This window comes from Scomber scombrus, chromosome 8 (genome assembly GCF_963691925.1).
Source record: "Scomber scombrus chromosome 8, fScoSco1.1, whole genome shotgun sequence".
Lineage (NCBI taxonomy): Eukaryota > Metazoa > Chordata > Actinopteri > Scombriformes > Scombridae > Scomber > Scomber scombrus.
The window spans coordinates 5,075,755-5,095,363 of record NC_084977.1 but is presented as its reverse complement, the minus strand read 5'-3'; the positions used below and the strand labels follow the sequence as shown (position 1 = coordinate 5,095,363).

At 35.3% G+C, this 19,609-nt stretch overlaps 1 protein-coding gene across 1 annotated transcript in view; it reads left to right on the top strand.

Annotated features, from left to right (window-relative positions):
• Positions 1 to 19,560, top strand: part of c8h19orf44 (chromosome 8 C19orf44 homolog) — a 61,700-nt gene extending 42,140 nt beyond the window's left edge. Inside the window, exons 4-10 of the mRNA XM_062424179.1 lie at positions 13,821 to 14,340; positions 15,354 to 15,681; positions 16,007 to 16,095; positions 16,981 to 17,443; positions 17,688 to 17,762; positions 18,634 to 18,800; positions 19,109 to 19,560. Coding sequence (XP_062280163.1) covers positions 13,821 to 14,340; positions 15,354 to 15,681; positions 16,007 to 16,095; positions 16,981 to 17,443; positions 17,688 to 17,762; positions 18,634 to 18,800; positions 19,109 to 19,198 — 1,732 coding nt within the window. The 3' untranslated portion in view covers positions 19,199 to 19,560. The remainder of the gene's footprint in view (positions 1 to 13,820; positions 14,341 to 15,353; positions 15,682 to 16,006; positions 16,096 to 16,980; positions 17,444 to 17,687; positions 17,763 to 18,633; positions 18,801 to 19,108) is intronic.
• The last annotated feature ends 49 nt before the right edge of the window (positions 19,561 to 19,609 follow it).

The following is a 19,609-nucleotide window of genomic DNA, read 5'->3' as shown; positions in this document are numbered from 1 at the left end:
CAGGGGGGAAAAAAAGCATATTTTTGGGGAATTTTATTTTGAAATATTGTCAATAGTGTTAATATTATACACCGTAGGATGACCAAAATCATGATACACAACAAGGGTCACCTGATAATCATACTACAACAGTCATTTCAGAAAAAAATCTTTTTGCATATTTTTGGGGAATTTTATTGTGAAAAATCGTCAATAGCGTTAATATTATACAGTGTAGGATGACCAAAATCATTATACACTACAAGGGTCACCTGATAATCATACTACAACAGTCATTTCAGAAAAAAAATCTTTTTGCATATTTTTGGGGAATTTTATTGTGAAAAATCGTCAATAGCGTTAATATTATACAGTGTAGGATGACCAAAATCATTATACACAACAAGAATCACCTGATAATCATACTACAACAGTCATTTCAGAAAAAAATCTTTTTGCATATTTTTGGTGAATGTTATTGTGAAAAATCATCAATAGCGTTAATATTATACAGTGTAGGATGACCAAAATCATTATACACAACAAGGGTCACCTGATAATCATACTACAACAGTCATTTCAGAAAAAATATCTTTTTGCATATTTTTGGGGAATTTTATTGTGAAAAATCGTCAATAGCGTTAATATTATACAGTGTAGGATGACCAAAATTATGATACATAACAAGGGTCACCTGATAATCATACTACAACAGTTATTTCAGAAAAATGTGTTTTTGAATATTTTTGTGGAATTTCATTGTGAAAAATCGTCAATAGAGTTAATATTATACAGTGTAAGATGACCACAATCATGCTACACAACAAGGGTCACCTGATAATCATACTACAACAGTCATTTCAGAAAAAAAATCTTTTTGCATATTTTTGGGGAATTTTATTGTGAAAAATCGTCAATAGCGTTAATATTATACAGTGTAGGATGACCAAAATCATTATACACAACAAGGGTCACCTGATAATCATACTACAACAGTCATTTCAGAAAAAAAATCTTTTTGCATATTTTTGGGGAATTTTATTGTGAAAAATCGTCAATAGCGTTAATATTATACACTGTATACTCACCAAAATCATGCTACACAACAATGGTCACCTGATAATCATACTACAACAGTTATTTCAGGGGGGAAAAAAAGCATATTTTTGGGGAATTTTATTTTGAAATATTGTCAATAGTGTTAATATTATACACCGTAGGATGACCAAAATCATGATACACAACAAGGGTCACCTGATAATCATACTACAACAGTCATTTCAGAAAAAAATCTTTTTGCATATTTTTGGGGAATTTTATTGTGAAAAATCGTCAATAGCGTTAATATTATACAGTGTAGGATGACCAAAATCATTATACACAACAAGGGTCACCTGATAATCATACTACAACAGTCATTTCAGAAAAAAAATCTTTTTGCATATTTTTGGGGAATTTTATTGTGAAAAATCGTCAATAGCGTTAATATTATACAGTGTAGGATGACCAAAATCATTATACACAACAAGGGTCACCTGGTAATCATACTACAACAATTATTTCAGAAAAATGTGTTTTTGCATATTTTTGGGGAATTTTATTGTGAACAATCGTCAATAGCGTTAATATTATACACTGTATACTCACCAAAATCATGCTACACAACAATAGTCACCTGATAATCATACTACAACAGTGATTTCCGGAAAAAAAAAAAGTTTGCATATTTTTGGGGAATTTTATTGTGAAATATCATCAATAGCGTTAATATTATACAGTGTAGGATGACCAAAATCATTATACACAACAAGGGTCACCTGATAATCATACTACAACAATTATTTCAGAAAAATGTGTTTTTGCATATTTTTGGGGAATTTTATTGTAAAAAATCGTCAATAGCGTTAATATTATACACTGTATACTCACCAAAATCATGCTATACAACAAGGGTCACCTGGTAATCATACTACAACAATTATTTCAGAAAAATGTGTTTTTGCATATTTTTGGGGAATTTTATTGTGAAAAATCGTCAATAGCGTTAATATTATACACTGTATACACACCAAAATCATGCTATACAACAAGGGTCACCAGATAATCATACTACAACAGTCATTTGAGAAAAATGTGTTTTTGCATATTTTTGGGGAATTTTATTGTGAAAAATCGTCAATAGCGTTAATATTATACACTGTATACTCACCAAAATCATGCTATACAACAAGGGTCACCTGGTAATCATACTACAACAATTATTTCAAAAAATGTGTTTTTGCATATTTTTGGGGAATTTTATTGTGAAAAATCGTCAATAGCGTTAATATTATACACTGTATACTCACCAAAATCATGCTACACAACAATAGTCACCTGATAATCATACTACAACAGTGATTTCCGGAAAAAAAAAAGTTTGCATATTTTTGGGGAATTTTATTGTGAAAAATCGTCAATAGCGTTAATATTATACACTGTATACTCACCAAAATCATGCTATACAACAAGGGTCACCTGATAATCATACTACAACAATTATTTCAGAAAAATGTGTTTTTGCATATTTTTGGGGCATTTTATTGTGAAAAATCGTCAATAGCGTTAATATTATACACTGTATACTCACCAAAATCATGCTATACAACAAGGGTCACCAGATAATCGTACTACAACAGTCATTTGAAAAAAAATGTGTTTTTGCATATTTTTGGGGAATTTTATTGTGAAAAATCGTCAATAGCGTTAATATTATACACCGTAGGATGACCAAAATCATGCTATACAACAAGGGTCACCTGATAATCATACTACAACAGTCATTTCAGAAAAAAATCTTTTTACATATTTTTGGGGAATTTTATTGTGAAAAATCGTCAATAGCGTTAATATTATACACTGTATACTCACCAAATTCATGCTATACAACAAGGGTCACCAGATAATCGTACTACAACAGTTATTTGAGAAAAATGTGTTTTTGCATATTTTTGGGGAATTTCATTGTGAAAAATCGTCAATAGCGTTAATATTATACACCGTAGGATGACCAAAATCATGCTATACAACAAGGGTCCCCTGATAATCATACTACAACAGTCATTTCAGAAAAAAATCTTTTTGCATATGTTTGGGGAATTTTATTGTGAAAAATCGTCAATAGCGTTAATATTATACAGTGTAGGATGACCAAAATCATGATACACAACAAGGGTCACCTGATAATCATACTACAACAGTCATTTCAGAAAAAAAATCTTTTTGCATATTTTTGGGGAATTTTATTGTGAAAAATCGTCAATAGCGTTAATATTATACAGTGTAGAATGACCAAAATTATGATACACAACAAGGGTCACCTGATAATCATACTACAACAGTCATTTCAGAAAAAAAATCTTTTTGCATATTTTTGGGGAATTTTATTGTGAAAAATCGTCAATAGCGTTAATATTATACACTGTATACTCACCAAAATCATGCTACACAACAATAGTCACCTGATAATCATACTACAACAGTTATTTCAGGAAAAAAAAACAACATATTTTTGGGAAATTTTATTTTGAAATATCATCAATAGCGTTAATATTATACAGTGTAGGATGACCAAAATCATTATACACAACAAGGGTCACCTGATAATCATACTACAACAATTATTTCAGAAAAATGTGTTTTTGCATATTTTTGGGGAATTTTATTGTGAAAAATCGTCAATAGCGTTAATATTATACACTGTATACTCACCAAAATCATGCTATACAACAAGGGTCACCTGATAATCATACTACAACAATTATTTCAGAAAAATGTGTTTTTGCATATTTTTGGGGAATTTTATTGTGAAAAATCGTCAATAGCGTTAATATTATACACTGTATACTCACCAAAATCATGCTATACAACAAGGGTCACCAGATAATCGTACTACAACAGTCATTTGAGAAAAATGTGTTTTTGCATATTTTTGGGGAATTTTATTGTGAAAAATCGTCAATAGCGTTAATATTATACACCGTAGGATGACCAAAATCATGCTATACAACAAGGGTCACCTGATAATCATACTACAACAGTCATTTCAGAAAAATATGTTTTTGCATATTTTTTGGGAATTTTATTGTGAAAAATCGTCATTAGCGTTAATATTATACAGTGTAGGATGACCGAAATCATTATACACAACAAGGGTCACCTGATAATCATACTACAACAGTCATTTCAGAAAAAAATCTTTTTGCATATTTTTGGGGAATTTTATTGTGAAAAATCGTCAATAGCTTTTATATTATACACTGTAGGATGACCAAAATCATTATACACAACAAGAATCACCTGATAATCATACTACAACAGTCATTTCAGAAAAAAATCTTTTTGCATATTTTTGGTGAATTTTATTGTGAAAAATCGTCAATAGCGTTAATATTATACAGTGTAGGATGACCAAAATCATTATACACAACAAGGGTCACCTGATAATCATACTACAACAGTCATTTCAGAAAAAATATCTTTTTGCATATTTTTGGGGAATTTTATTGTGAAAAATCGTCAATAGCGTTAATATTATACAGTGTAGGATGACCAAAATTATGATACATAACAAGGGTCACCTGATAATCATACTACAACAGTTATTTCAGGGGGGAAAAAAAGCATATTTTTGGGGAATTTTATTTTGAAATATTGTCAATAGTGTTAATATTATACACCGTAGGATGACCAAAATCATTATACACAACAAGGGTCACCTGATAATCATACTACAACAGTCATTTCAGAAAAAAATCTTTTTGCATATTTTTGGGGAATTTTATTGTGAAAAATCGTCAATAGCGTTAATATTATACAGTGTAGGATGACCAAAATCATTATACACAACAAGGGTCACCTGATAATCATACTACAACAGTCATTTCAGAAAAAAAATCTTTTTGCATATTTTTGGGGAATTTTATTGTGAAAAATCGTCAATAGCGTTAATATTATACAGTGTAGGATGACCAAAATCATTATACACAACAAGGGTCACCTGGTAATCATACTACAACAATTATTTCAGAAAAATGTGTTTTTGCATATTTTTGGGGAATTTTATTGTGAAAAATCGTCAATAGCGTTAATATTATACACTGTATACTCACCAAAATCATGCTACACAACAATAGTCACCTGATAATCATACTACAACAGTGATTTCCGGAAAAAAAAAAAGTTTGCATATTTTTGGGGAATTTTATTGTGAAATATCATCAATAGCGTTAATATTATACAGTGTAGGATGACCAAAATCATTATACACAACAAGGGTCACCTGATAATCATACTACAACAATTATTTCAGAAAAATGTGTTTTTGCATATTTTTGGGGAATTTTATTGTGAAAAATCGTCAATAGCGTTAATATTATACACTGTATACTCACCAAAATCATGCTATACAACATGGGTCACCTGGTAATCATACTACAACAATTATTTCAGAAAAATGTGTTTTTGCATATTTTTGGGGAATTTTATTGTGAAAAATCGTCAATAGCGTTAATATTATACACTGTATACACACCAAAATCATGCTATACAACAAGGGTCACCAGATAATCATACTACAACAGTCATTTGAGAAAAATGTGTTTTTGCATATTTTTGGGGAATTTTATTGTGAAAAATCGTCAATAGCGTTAATATTATACACCGTAGGATGACCAAAATCATGCTATACAACAAGGGTCACCTGATAATCATACTACAACAGTCATTTCAGAAAAATGTGTTTTTGCATATTTTTGGGGAATTTTATTGTGAAAAATCGTCAATAGCGTTAATATTATACAGTGTAGGATGACCAAAATCATTATACACAACAAGGGTCACCTGATAATCATACTACAACAGTCATTTCAGAAAAAAATCTTTTTGCATATTTTTGGGGAATTTTATTGTGAAAAATCGTCAATAGCGTTAATATTATACACTGTATACTCACCAAAATCATGCTATACAACAAGGGTCACCTGGTAATCATACTACAACAATTATTTCAAAAAATGTGTTTTTGCATATTTTTGGGGAATTTTATTGTGAAAAATCGTCAATAGCGTTAATATTATACACTGTATACTCACCAAAATCATGCTACACAACAATAGTCACCTGATAATCATACTACAACAGTGATATCCGGAAAAAAAAAAGTTTGCATATTTTTGGGGAATTTTATTGTGAAAAATCGTCAATAGCGTTAATATTATACACTGTATACTCACCAAAATCATGCTATACAACAAGGGTCACCTGATAATCATACTACAACAATTATTTCAGAAAAATGTGTTTTTGCATATTTTTGGGGCATTTTATTGTGAAAAATCGTCAATAGCGTTAATATTATACACTGTATACTCACCAAAATCATGCTATACAACAAGGGTCACCAGATAATCGTACTACAACAGTCATTTGAAAAAAAATGTGTTTTTGCATATTTTTGGGGAATTTTATTGTGAAAAATCGTCAATAGCGTTAATATTATACACCGTAGGATGACCAAAATCATGCTATACAACAAGGGTCACCTGATAATCATACTACAACAGTCATTTCAGAAAAAAATCTTTTTACATATTTTTGGGGAATTTTATTGTGAAAAATCGTCAATAGCGTTAATATTATACACTGTATACTCACCAAATTCATGCTATACAACAAGGGTCACCAGATAATCGTACTACAACAGTTATTTGAGAAAAATGTGTTTTTGCATATTTTTGGGGAATTTCATTGTGAAAAATCGTCAATAGCGTTAATATTATACACCGTAGGATGACCAAAATCATGCTATACAACAAGGGTCCCCTGATAATCATACTACAACAGTCATTTCAGAAAAAAATCTTTTTGCATATGTTTGGGGAATTTTATTGTGAAAAATCGTCAATAGCGTTAATATTATACAGTGTAGGATGACCAAAATCATGATACACAACAAGGGTCACCTGATAATCATACTACAACAGTCATTTCAGAAAAAAAATCTTTTTGCATATTTTTGGGGAATTTTATTGTGAAAAATCGTCAATAGCGTTAATATTATACAGTGTAGAATGACCAAAATTATGATACACAACAAGGGTCACCTGATAATCATACTACAACAGTCATTTCAGAAAAAAAATCTTTTTGCATATTTTTGGGGAATTTTATTGTGAAAAATCGTCAATAGCGTTAATATTATACACTGTATACTCACCAAAATCATGCTACACAACAATAGTCACCTGATAATCATACTACAACAGTTATTTCAGGAAAAAAAAAAAACATATTTTTGGGAAATTTTATTTTGAAATATCATCAATAGCGTTAATATTATACAGTGTAGGATGACCAAAATCATTATACACAACAAGGGTCACCTGATAATCATACTACAACAATTATTTCAGAAAAATGTGTTTTTGCATATTTTTGGGGAATTTTATTGTGAAAAATCGTCAATAGCGTTAATATTATACACTGTATACTCACCAAAATCATGCTATACAACAAGGGTCACCTGATAATCATACTACAACAATTATTTCAGAAAAATGTGTTTTTGCATATTTTTGGGGAATTTTATTGTGAAAAATCGTCAATAGCGTTAATATTATACACTGTATACTCACCAAAATCATGCTATACAACAAGGGTCACCAGATAATCGTACTACAACAGTCATTTGAGAAAAATGTGTTTTTGCATATTTTTGGGGAATTTTATTGTGAAAAATCGTCAATAGCGTTAATATTATACACCGTAGGATGACCAAAATCATGCTATACAACAAGGGTCACCTGATAATCATACTACAACAGTCATTTCAGAAAAATGTGTTTTTGCATATTTTTTGGGAATTTTATTGTGAAAAATCGTCATTAGCGTTAATATTATACACTGTAGGATGACCAAAATCATTATACACAACAAGGGTCACCTGATAATCATACTACAACAGTCATTTCAGAAAAAAATCTTTTTGCATATTTTTGGGGAATTTTATTGTGAAAAATCGTCAATAGCTTTTATATTATACACTGTAGGATGACCAAAATCATTATACACAACAAGGGTCACCTGATAATCATACTACAACAGTCATTTCAGAAAAAAATCTTTTTGCATATTTTTGGGGAATTTTATTGTGAAAAATCGTCAATAGCGTTAATATTATACAGTGTAGGATGACCAAAATCATGATACACAACGAGGGTCACCTGATAATCATACTACAACAGTCATTTCAGAAAAAAAATCTTTTTGCATATTTTTGGGGAATTTTATTGTGAAAAATCGTCAATAGCGTTAATATTATACACTGTATACTCACCAAAATCATGCTACACAACAATGGTCACCTGATAATCATACTACAACAGTTATTACAGGAAAAAAAAAGCATATTTTTGGGGAATTTTATTTTGAAATATCGTCAATCCTGTTAATATTATACAGTGTAGGATGACCAAAATCATGATACACAACAAGGGTCACCTGATAATCATACTACAACAGTCATTTCAGAAAAAAATCTTTTTGCATATTTTTGGGGAATTTTATTGTGAAAAATCGTCAATAGCGTTAATATTATACACTGTATACTCACCAAAATCATGCTATACAACAAGGGTCACCTGGTAATCATACTACAACAATTATTTCAGAAAAATGTGTTTTTGCATATTTTTGGGGAATTTTATTGTGAAAAATCGTCAATAGCGTTAATATTATACACTGTATACTCACCAAAATCATGCTACACAACAATAGTCACCTGATAATCATACTACAACAGTGATTTCCGGAAAAAAAAAAGTTTGCATATTTTTGGGGAATTTTATTGTGAAAAATCGTCAATAGCGTTAATATTATACACTGTATACTCACCAAAATCATGCTATACAACAAGGGTCACCTGATAATCATACTACAACAATTATTTCAGAAAAATGTGTTTTTGCATATTTTTGGGGCATTTTATTGTGAAAAATCGTCAATAGCGTTAATATTATACACTGTATACTCACCAAAATCATGCTATACAACAAGGGTCACCAGATAATCGTACTTCAACAGTCATTTGAGAAAAATGTGTTTTTGCATATTTTTGGGGAATTTTATTGTGAAAAATCGTCAATAGCGTTAATATTATACACCGTAGGATGACCAAAATCATGCTATACAACAAGGGTCACCTGATAATCATACTACAACAGTCATTTCAGAAAAAAATCTTTTTACATATTTTTGGGGAATTTTATTGTGAAAAATCGTCAATAGCGTTAATATTATACACTGTATACTCACCAAAATCATGCTACACAACAATAGTCACCTGATAATCATACTACAACAGTTATTTCAGGAAAAAAAAACAACATATTTTTGGGAAATTTTATTTTGAAATATCATCAATAGCGTTAATATTATACAGTGTAGGATGACCAAAATCATTATACACAACAAGGGTCACCTGATAATCATACTACAACAATTATTTCAGAAAAATGTGTTTTTGCATATTTTTGGGGAATTTTATTGTGAAAAATCGTCAATAGCGTTAATATTATACACTGTATACTCACCAAAATCATGCTATACAACAAGGGTCACCTGATAATCATACTACAACAATTATTTCAGAAAAATGTGTTTTTGCATATTTTTGGGGAATTTTATTGTGAAAAATCGTCAATAGCGTTAATATTATACACTGTATACTCACCAAAATCATGCTATACAACAAGGGTCACCAGATAATCGTACTACAACAGTCATTTGAGAAAAATGTGTTTTTGCATATTTTTGGGGAATTTTATTGTGAAAAATCGTCAATAGCGTTAATATTATACACCGTAGGATGACCAAAATCATGCTATACAACAAGGGTCACCTGATAATCATACTACAACAGTCATTTCAGAAAAATGTGTTTTTGCATATTTTTTGGGAATTTTATTGTGAAAAATCGTCAATAGCGTTAATATTATACAGTGTAGGATGACCGAAATCATTATACACAACAAGGGTCACCTGATAATCATACTACAACAGTCATTTCAGAAAAAAATCTTTTTGCATATTTTTGGGGAATTTTATTGTGAAAAATCGTCAATAGCTTTTATATTATACAGTGTAGGATGACCAAAATCATTATACACAACAAGGGTCACCTGATAATCATACTACAACAGTCATTTCAGAAAAAAATCTTTTTGCATATTTTTGGGGAATTTTATTGTGAAAAATCGTCAATAGCGTTAATATTATACAGTGTAGGATGACCAAAATCATGATACACAACGAGGGTCACCTGATAATCATACTACAACAGTCATTTCAGAAAAAAAATCTTTTTGCATATTTTTGGGGAATTTTATTGTGAAAAATCGTCAATAGCGTTAATATTATACACTGTATACTCACCAAAATCATGCTACACAACAATGGTCACCTGATAATCATACTACAACAGTTATTACAGGAAAAAAAAAGCATATTTTTGAGGAATTTTATTTTGAAATATCGTCAATCCTGTTAATATTATACAGTGTAGGATGATCAAAATCATGATACACAACAAGGGTCACCTGATAATCATACTACAACAGTCATTTCAGAAGAAAATCTTTTTGCATATTTTTGGGGAATTTTATTGTGAAAAATCGTCAATAGCGTTAATATTATACACTGTATACTCACCAAAATCATTTTATACAACAAGGTTCACCAGATAATCGTACTACAACAGTTATTTCAGAAAAATGTGTTTTTGCATATTTTTGGGGAATTCCATTCGTCAATAGCGTTAATATTATACACTGTAGGATGACCAAAATCATGCTACACAACAAGGGTCACCTGATAATCATACTACAACAGTCATTTCAGAAAAAAAATCTTTTTGCATATTTTTGGGGAATTTTATTGTGAAAAATCGTCAATAGCGTTAATATTATACACTGTATACTCACCAAAATCATGCTATACAACAAGGGTTACCAGATAATCGTACTACAACAGTTATTTCAGAAAAATGTGTTTTTGCATATTTTTGGGGAATTTTATTGTGAAAAATCGTCAATAGCGTTAATATTATACAGTGTAGGATGACCAAAATCATTATACACAACAAGGGTCATGGGCATTTGTGTTCTCCTTAGGCCTGTGCAGATTGGCTCGGGCAATATGGGAGTGGGCTCATCCCCAGTTCAAGTCCCTGAGGGCCACATACGTGCCGGGTCGGGAGAACCTTGCTGTAGATCGGCTCTCCAGGGGGGGACCCCTCCCCGGAGAGTGGCAGCTGCATCCAGAGGTTGTGAGCGGAATATGGGATCGCTACGGCACAGCCGTGGCAGATCTTTTTGCATCTAGGGAGAACACTCATTGTCCCCTCATTTTCTCCATGGGGAGGGACAATCCTCCCTTAGGGACGGATGCGATGGCACATCAGTGGCCACTGGGCCTCCTGTATGCCTTCCCTCCCTTCCTCCTCCTGCACCAACTCCTACAGAGAGTCCAGCCTCATCCTGGTGGCCCCCAATTGGCCCCAGACGAATTTCTAGCCTTGGTATTCCCCCAGTCTGTAGTGGGTACTTTGCAGGGGGCCTGGGCTCCCTCGACCAGGGTTGCTTATTCCTATCGTTGGGGGGTGTTTCAATCATGGTGTCCCTCACGACACGTGGATACCCTCTCTTGTATGGCCCCTGGTATCCTTCAGTTCCTTCAGGAGCTGTTAGAGGCAGGCAAGTCTCCCTCGACGTTGAGGGGGACGGTGGCAGCCATAAAGGTTGCCCATGTTGGGCCTCGTAAACTGGCACAGGGTTGTTGTGACCTTATTGCTCAGTTCTTTAGGGGGGCTTGTAGGGTTGCTCCCTCTCCCAGGAGGCCGGGTGTCCCCCCATGGGATTTGGAGATGGTTTTTTCAGCCTTGCGGCATGGGCCGTTCGAGCCTCTGGAAACGGTTGAGCTGAAATGGCTTTCGCTCAAGACTACATTCTTGTTGGCTATTGTCTCGACAAAAAGGGTGGGTGAGCTACATGCCCTTTCCGTGCATGAAGAGTGCTTCTGCTTCTTGCCTGGGAATGCTGGAGTGCTGCTGCGCCCTAATCCTGCATTCCATCCTAAGGTCTGGTCTGAATCCCACGCCAACCAATCTCTTGAGCTGCGCCCTTTCCGCCCTCCTCAGGATGGGGTATACGCTATTGACGATTTTTAACAATAAAATTACCCAAAAATAAACAAAACCAAATTTTTCTGAAATAACTGTTGTAGTATGATTATCAGGTGACCCTTGTTGTGTAGCATGATTTTGGTGAGTATATACTGTATAATATTAACGCTATTGACGATTTTTCACAATAAAATTCCCCAAAAATAAACAAAAACACATTTTTCTGAAATCACTGTTGTAGTATGATTATCAGGTGACCCTTGTTGTGTAGCATGATTTTGGTGAGTATACAGTGTATAATATTAACGCTATTGACGATTTTTCACAATAAAATTCCCCAAAAATAAACAAAAAGATTTTTTTTCTGAAATGACTGTTGTAGTATGATTATCAGGTGACCCTTGTTGTGTATCCTGATTTCGGTCATCCTACACTGTATAATATTAACGCTATTGATGATTTTTCACAATAAAATTCCCCAAAAATATGCAAAAAGATTTTTTTTCTGAAATAACTGTTGTAGTGTGATTATCAGGTGACCCTTGTTGTGTGGAGTGAATATAGTGAAGACTACTGTGTATAATATTGAAGCTATTGAAGGGAAATCAATGGAACGACTGCACATGACAGTGATGATATTGAAGTATTATACACAAGCACATTTTGTAACAATAACTGTTGTAGTGTGATTATCAGGTGACCGTTGGTGTGTGGAGTGAATTTGGTGAGACTACAGTGAATAAAAGTGGAGATATTGAATATTTTTCGCTTTGGTACTGCACTTTGTAGACGGTCCCTAAGCGCTCGCCTCTCCGCATAGAGAGCAATATATTTCCTGCAGCCTGGAGGACGGCTTGTTTTGGCGAAAATGAGTTTGTAGTCAATAGTCTACCTTACTACGATAGGAAAGAGACATTTTTTATGTTTTAACAATGTTTCGTTTGTGAGCTATTGATAGCTGAAGTTCGAATCTGCCAATCTCTTTCTAACTTTACCGAAGTGTTTTAAGCAAGTTGCTTTTTTCCACCCGTAGTCCCTGGCCAGGTTGATGGAACATACTTAACTTAAAATCAAGAGATCAGATCATTGAATGTATGTAAATATAGACATGTGTGTATGTCCCCACTTCCTGCCACTATGCAAAAGTGAAGCCAAAATATCTCCTTTTTGGGAGGAGATATCATTTGCTTGTGTGATATCATTTGGAGCCAGAGTCTGAGCAATAGAGTCGATCGGTGGGATGCCCCTTGCTACCCAACGGAGGTCTGAGAGTGGCTCTCACGCCTGTCAAATAACTAATGAAAAACAGACTTATAAGAAAAATAAGCACTTGGACGTATCAGCGTGATAAGTATAACCTAAAATGACAGAAACCATCTTTGGGAAAAATTGATTTAAAGTGTACTTTGATTTTTTTTTTGTTTGGCTCATGTCCCATCCGTTAACATAGAAGGGGCTGGACTTATGACCAATACTGCACCCAGCCACCAGGAGGCGATCGACATGTTTTGGCTTCACTTTTGGGAAGATGTTATAACATCCATATTTATATGGTTCAGATATTCACCTCTGCTGCTGAACCTCATATATGTATTTCCCTCTTCATTCCACTCTCTCTGCTCAGATATGTGTCTTCTTCCCAGCGTGGCTCCCAGACAGCTGCTTTGAGAAGACTGGCTCAAATTGAGAACCGCATCCGTAGTCGGAAGCAGGCTCAGGAACAAACAAGAGAGGGGCCAATACCTGCCCACAATCTAACCTCAGACATGGGGTTTTCACCACCACCAGTAGTCTCCCAGTCCCTTGAGGCCCCTGTGCTGATCTCAGCACAGTCCAGCACTGAGGAGACCCAGAAGGGGAAACGTTTCCTCAAGAGCAAGGCGGCTGTAGCTGTTGATAGTACTGATACTGCAGCAGCTGCTCCTGGGTCTCCAAAAGGCCCAGATGTTGCTTTCAGATCCAGGTCCAGAGCTGCATCAGTGCCTTCGGTGGGTTTGGAGTCAAAATCAGTGAGAATAGTGAGAGGTGTGAGTCTGGAAAGTGATGAAGAGGACATGAGGAAATTGCTCGGAGACTCTTCAGATTCAACAGACAACAGCTTGTTAAGACGAGAGAGACCCTCTTCTAGGAGAACGGCGGACAAGGTACCTTTTAACTGTGAAACCATATGCATCCTCTAACTTTAATGACAGGCTGATGGCTTAGTCACTGCAAGGCATGCAGTATATTGCTATTTTCAAGAGTGCCTATGCTGATGCAACCAGCTGGCATGTCAGTGGCTCTATATGAGTTAGAGGTGATCTTTTATGAAGATGTTATAACAAAGTTTAAGATTTGAAATTCTTTCAGATTTAGATCTTTAGATCTTTGATGTGGCTCACTACAAGAACAGCACACACAGGTTAGGATTTTCTTTACCTGTTTGTCCACAGGTCTTCAACACAGAGCAAGTATCTGTTCATGAATGGACACAAGGTTTAGTGTTCCAGTGATATAAGAATCATGTTGATGGGATATTTTGAGCTTCTAAGTCTAAGTTCACATTATACTGGCATGAATGCTCAGTTCAAAACAAGTAAATTGATAACTGGGCAAATAATTCTTTTCCACTAAGTAAGGCAAGAGCCTGGAAGAAATCAGGCAGTTGGTCTCTTACTTACCTGTCGTGCACATGATTAACTTATGGGTTGGGTGTTACTCTTTTTGTCTCTTTCTGTTTTTGTTCAAATGAGCCCTCCAAGACAAAATTCCAATCATTCATGTTGATATGACAATAAAGTATTAAATATTGTATCTAAAGTGCCTGGGCCATGATGAAAATCACAAAGGGTAAAATATAAAGTCCCAAACCCACAACAGTCTGGAACATGTTTTAATGTCGTCATGGTAACGTGAAGTGTTGTCCCATTCCTATTTATACCATTCGGAGCCCTTGCAGCCTCTCGCATTCAAGCACTTACTAGGTGACGTCAGTTAAGTCTATGAGGCTTCAGGGTTTAGGGTTCGGGGGGGACATTGAGATTAGGTCTTTCTTTCAGTTTGGCTTGAATAGAAACTTCTCCATAAATGTCCCACAAATTTGAAACTTCCTCATCTTTCCATTGACTCTCATCGCCATTATTGCCCTCCTCCATCTTTATTTTTGGGTCTTCTACAGATGTCAAGCAGAAGCAGTCAGAGGCTCTACTCCACACCTCCTCCTCCTGCTGCTGCCAACACAGCACCACCTCATTCTCCTGCCTCTCCTATTCGCCACAGTTCTCCTTTTCGATTCACCGGCCAGGCTCAGGCCCGCTTCAGCCCCTCTGTGCTGTCTCCCTCCCCTCCTCCCTCTGTCTCCCCATCTCCTCACAGAGCTCAGAGTCCACCACGTTCCCTCTCCTCTATGTCGGCTAATGGAGAGGTGCTCTCTCTGGAGGAGCTCTTCCCTGTTGGGCCTGGCTCCGAAGATCCACACAGTGAGATCAGTTTGGCTTCCTCTGAAGGTGAGAGAAGTTCAGATCGCTGTTAGTGTCGTCATTAACTATGATTAAGAGAATTTTTCTAATTGTAGTCATTGTTTGCTATTAATTCCATACATGATGTGCTCAATTTTGTTCATTAATCCCATTTTATTCTTCACTCTTGATCTCATGCACCCTAGATGGACAACCAGGTACAGAAGTCATCACTCTATAAAGTTATAACTAACAGAGATCAAGAAAAATATGCTATGACAAGTAGTACTAGCAGTGCTGTTGTTGCCAGTTGAGTGGATATACCCTATTTATCACTGTGTTAAATTCTATCAATGTGACTTTTTGTCAGCAGACTTCAAGATTAATGTGATGACATTAGATGACCTTGTCCCAGCTTCTCTTGGATTCTCTGAGGAAACACCAGCAAAAGAGATGGGAAATTAAGAAAGTCAACAAAGTACGGGGGATTCAAGTAAAGTTACAAATTAGTTGTGCTCAAACAGACATGGAGCAATGTTAGCATTCATTTGTAGCACCTTTTAGCTCTGTTTTGGTCTCCTAGCAAACAGTTGCCCTGTATACACATCCAGCAGACATTAGCAGCAAATTGGAGTCATGTTTCTGGGCATTTGATGAATTCAAGTGTGATACTGACTCTGCTTTTAGCTCCATTTTAGCCTCCACCAACTCCTGAAAGAAACATCTGGCTCCTTAATGCCTATGTGCTTCACTGTGTTCACCAGCTAGCTACTAATTTTGTGTGGCTGTTTATTGGTGGTAAGCATGTAGAATACAGTGGGTTTTTAGAGTGAAAGTGAAAGCAGTCAAAACTGCAACAAGCTGCAATTAAAACCTAATCTATGAACACATGCAGCAGTGTTTTGCAGGTAGATCAACATTGAACACAGAAGAAGCCAATAGACATTTACAACAGTCTGAGTAATGTTCCACGTTTACCTTCATTTACACAACCATATAACTAATATAGATCATTTGATTAAACCTGTTAAAAGCCTGCCTGACCACTTATGTGAACTCTCACTCTTGTATGATTGATTTACATTTTAAAAGGTTAAACCTATGAAAATAAGATGAATTTTAAGGGATAGAGCACTAAATTTGACTGATTTAGACATTTTATTTCCACAGAGCCCTGCAGTAATGAATAAAAATACACTGACATGGTAAAACAGTGTGTCCCACATCCTTAACCTATGTGATTGTTTTGTTGATTTAGTATTGAACAGCACTGTATATGAGATTTTTTTTTAAACCTAAAGGGTTCAATAGACTAATCTTTTTGCTTTCTGCCTGCTGGGTAAACAGAAGGTAGCCAGACACAGCATCCCTGCTTCTAGATCCCCAAACCGATATAAGCAGCTACAGGGATTGAAGGAGGAGGGAGAGGAACAAGAGGGTGAGGTGGACTACCGAAGCGACTTTGAGAGCGAGAGCAGGACGGAGCCAGATTACAGCACCAGCCAGGTTTCGGAGCACCTGCCAGGAGACGGAGAGGAAGAGGAGGTCGTATCAGAGGTCAGAGAGGAGGCATCGGAGTCGGATGTCTCTCGTGGGAGGACAGAAGACGATTATTCGAGCACTTTCACAGACTCACAGATTTCGGATCGCAGTCAGAGATCATTCAGCAGAAGCAGAGACTCCAGATCCTCCAGATCCTCAGTCTCACATAGTGACCGGGAATCATCCCGTCTTTCAAGAAAGCGTACTCAAACTAGAAAAGATTTAAAAGAGGCAGCGGTACAGACACAGCTTTCCACATGGTCATCCGGTTAGTCTGCCATACTCTTCATCATATTTCTGTTTTTAAGAAGGGAGAGACCACTAATCGTCACCACCATGGTCAAATTCTCTTACTATCTGCATTAAATGATCAGCATTAAACTGACAAAGACATATTGCATAGTGAAGGTTCTATATAGAGCACACAGGTATTTCTGTTTCTGATGTTTGGCTATCCTCTCTCTCTCTATCTCTCTCTCTCTCTCTCCCCCTCTCTCTCTCTCTCTCTGTAGGTATGGCTACTCTGGGTCCTACAGTGGGCATGACCTACATGAATCCAACCCCAGTGACCTCTCATACTGTGGAAGGTGAGACCCAGTTAAACAGAATGACATACAACATAAACACACCAGGAAAACTGGAAAGCACCCATTTTATTGTCATTTTGACAACAGGAAACTTAAACCTTGATTCAGTCTGAATCCTATATCAAATGACCACTGGTAGGTAGGTAAGGCCATTTAAATGATTTAAAATCATGTTGCTGTGGCGCCATCTGTAGGTGAAACACTATTGAATTAATACTGCTTAAAGTTAAGCCAAATAGGATACACCTGTAATAATGATATTAATAATAATAAAAGGAAAACATCATGGAATATCAAAATTCTAACTTTTTTGGGGCTCATTTAATTTTTTATTGATTTTTAATGGAATGATGGCATTTGTAGGGTAAATGAATGAATTTGAATGAATTTTTTAGGACAAAACATTACTTTTGAAACTGATGTATGTAATCTGGTGTAGTTGAGATTCAAGGAGAGAGCTGCTTCCTGTACTTGACCCAAATTATTATACAGTGAGAAACACAGAACAGGCTGAGCAGTGAAACCGACACACTCAACAATTTAATATTTTTCCGCTCCAAGTTAAACTCTGATTCAAAGAGTCTGTAGCGTTGTACTAAAACGCCACATGTATGAAGTTTGCTAAAGTCCTTGTGACAGATTGAACACAGTCTAATACAGAGACTTATAGTAGATTCTGGTTAAAGCTGATTGTCAGATGAGTGATGATACCTGGTGTGGTGAAGCAGTGAGAAAATCCAGCTGTTATCTCACACTAGTGGTGCTGGAAGAGTCTTGGCACAAGTATTGGTTCGCATTTGCTACAATTCCTGTGATGATTTGTACATGTGTACCATTTTCTTTTAACATGTGTCCCATGTCCTCTTCTCAGCTTTCAGCACCTTCAATCCAGCTGCGTTTGCTCTCAATGAAATTCTAAAACAGCATCTCACCATGACGAGGCGTTTCATTGAAAGCAGCCGCCATCTGCACTCCAGCCTGCTGCAGAGCCTGGAGCCACCAAACTATAGATATATCACTCTGGAAGACACCAAGGAGGTAACTACACACACACACACACACACCTGATTATTCTGTTTGTTTCACATGAGTAGTTTTTACTGCAAAGTTTCTCCCAACACGAGATTGCTTCCTCATTAGCTCACATAATTTATCTCTCTGCATGATGATACACAATTTTTCTGCCTGCACATAGTAGACATAACATGAGATAGATCTGTAAAATTTAAATTAGTATTACTCTGGATTTCAAACTGCATTAAAAGATTAAAATGTTGAAACCTGTAGATAATGCTCTCACACACACACACACCCCGGTCTACAACTGTTCTTCATTCTTTCCACAGTACATCCGTAAGCACACACCTCCCAAACAGACAATGGAGGAAGCCTTACAGGAGGTGCTGCAGGAGATGAAAGACTGCCAGACTGTGTGAGCACCAGCACCGACTATCCTGGATCACACTTCTTATTAAAAGAATAGTTTTATACACACTTATTTAATACTTTTTTTTTTTTTACAATGGGATGTATTAAGATGTGTGTTGTTAACCATTGAGGTGTGAATTAAAACTTTTTTTAAGAGTCCACTCTAATATCATGAAATCTTGCCATACATTTAAAGTCACTGTGTCAGTGTATATTATGGGATGTTGAGCTTTTGTATATGTAAAGAAATCATTTTTTTTCACAGTTCCATTTTGCTGGTGAAATAATGTAAGACATCAATGCTGAGACTGCTACAGAATTCAGTGTTTATGATGTTTTTTTATTTTTATTTTAGATTGCATTGGTTTAATAAAATAGACCCCAAAAGTGGAAATTGAGTGTTTCACAATGCAACAATG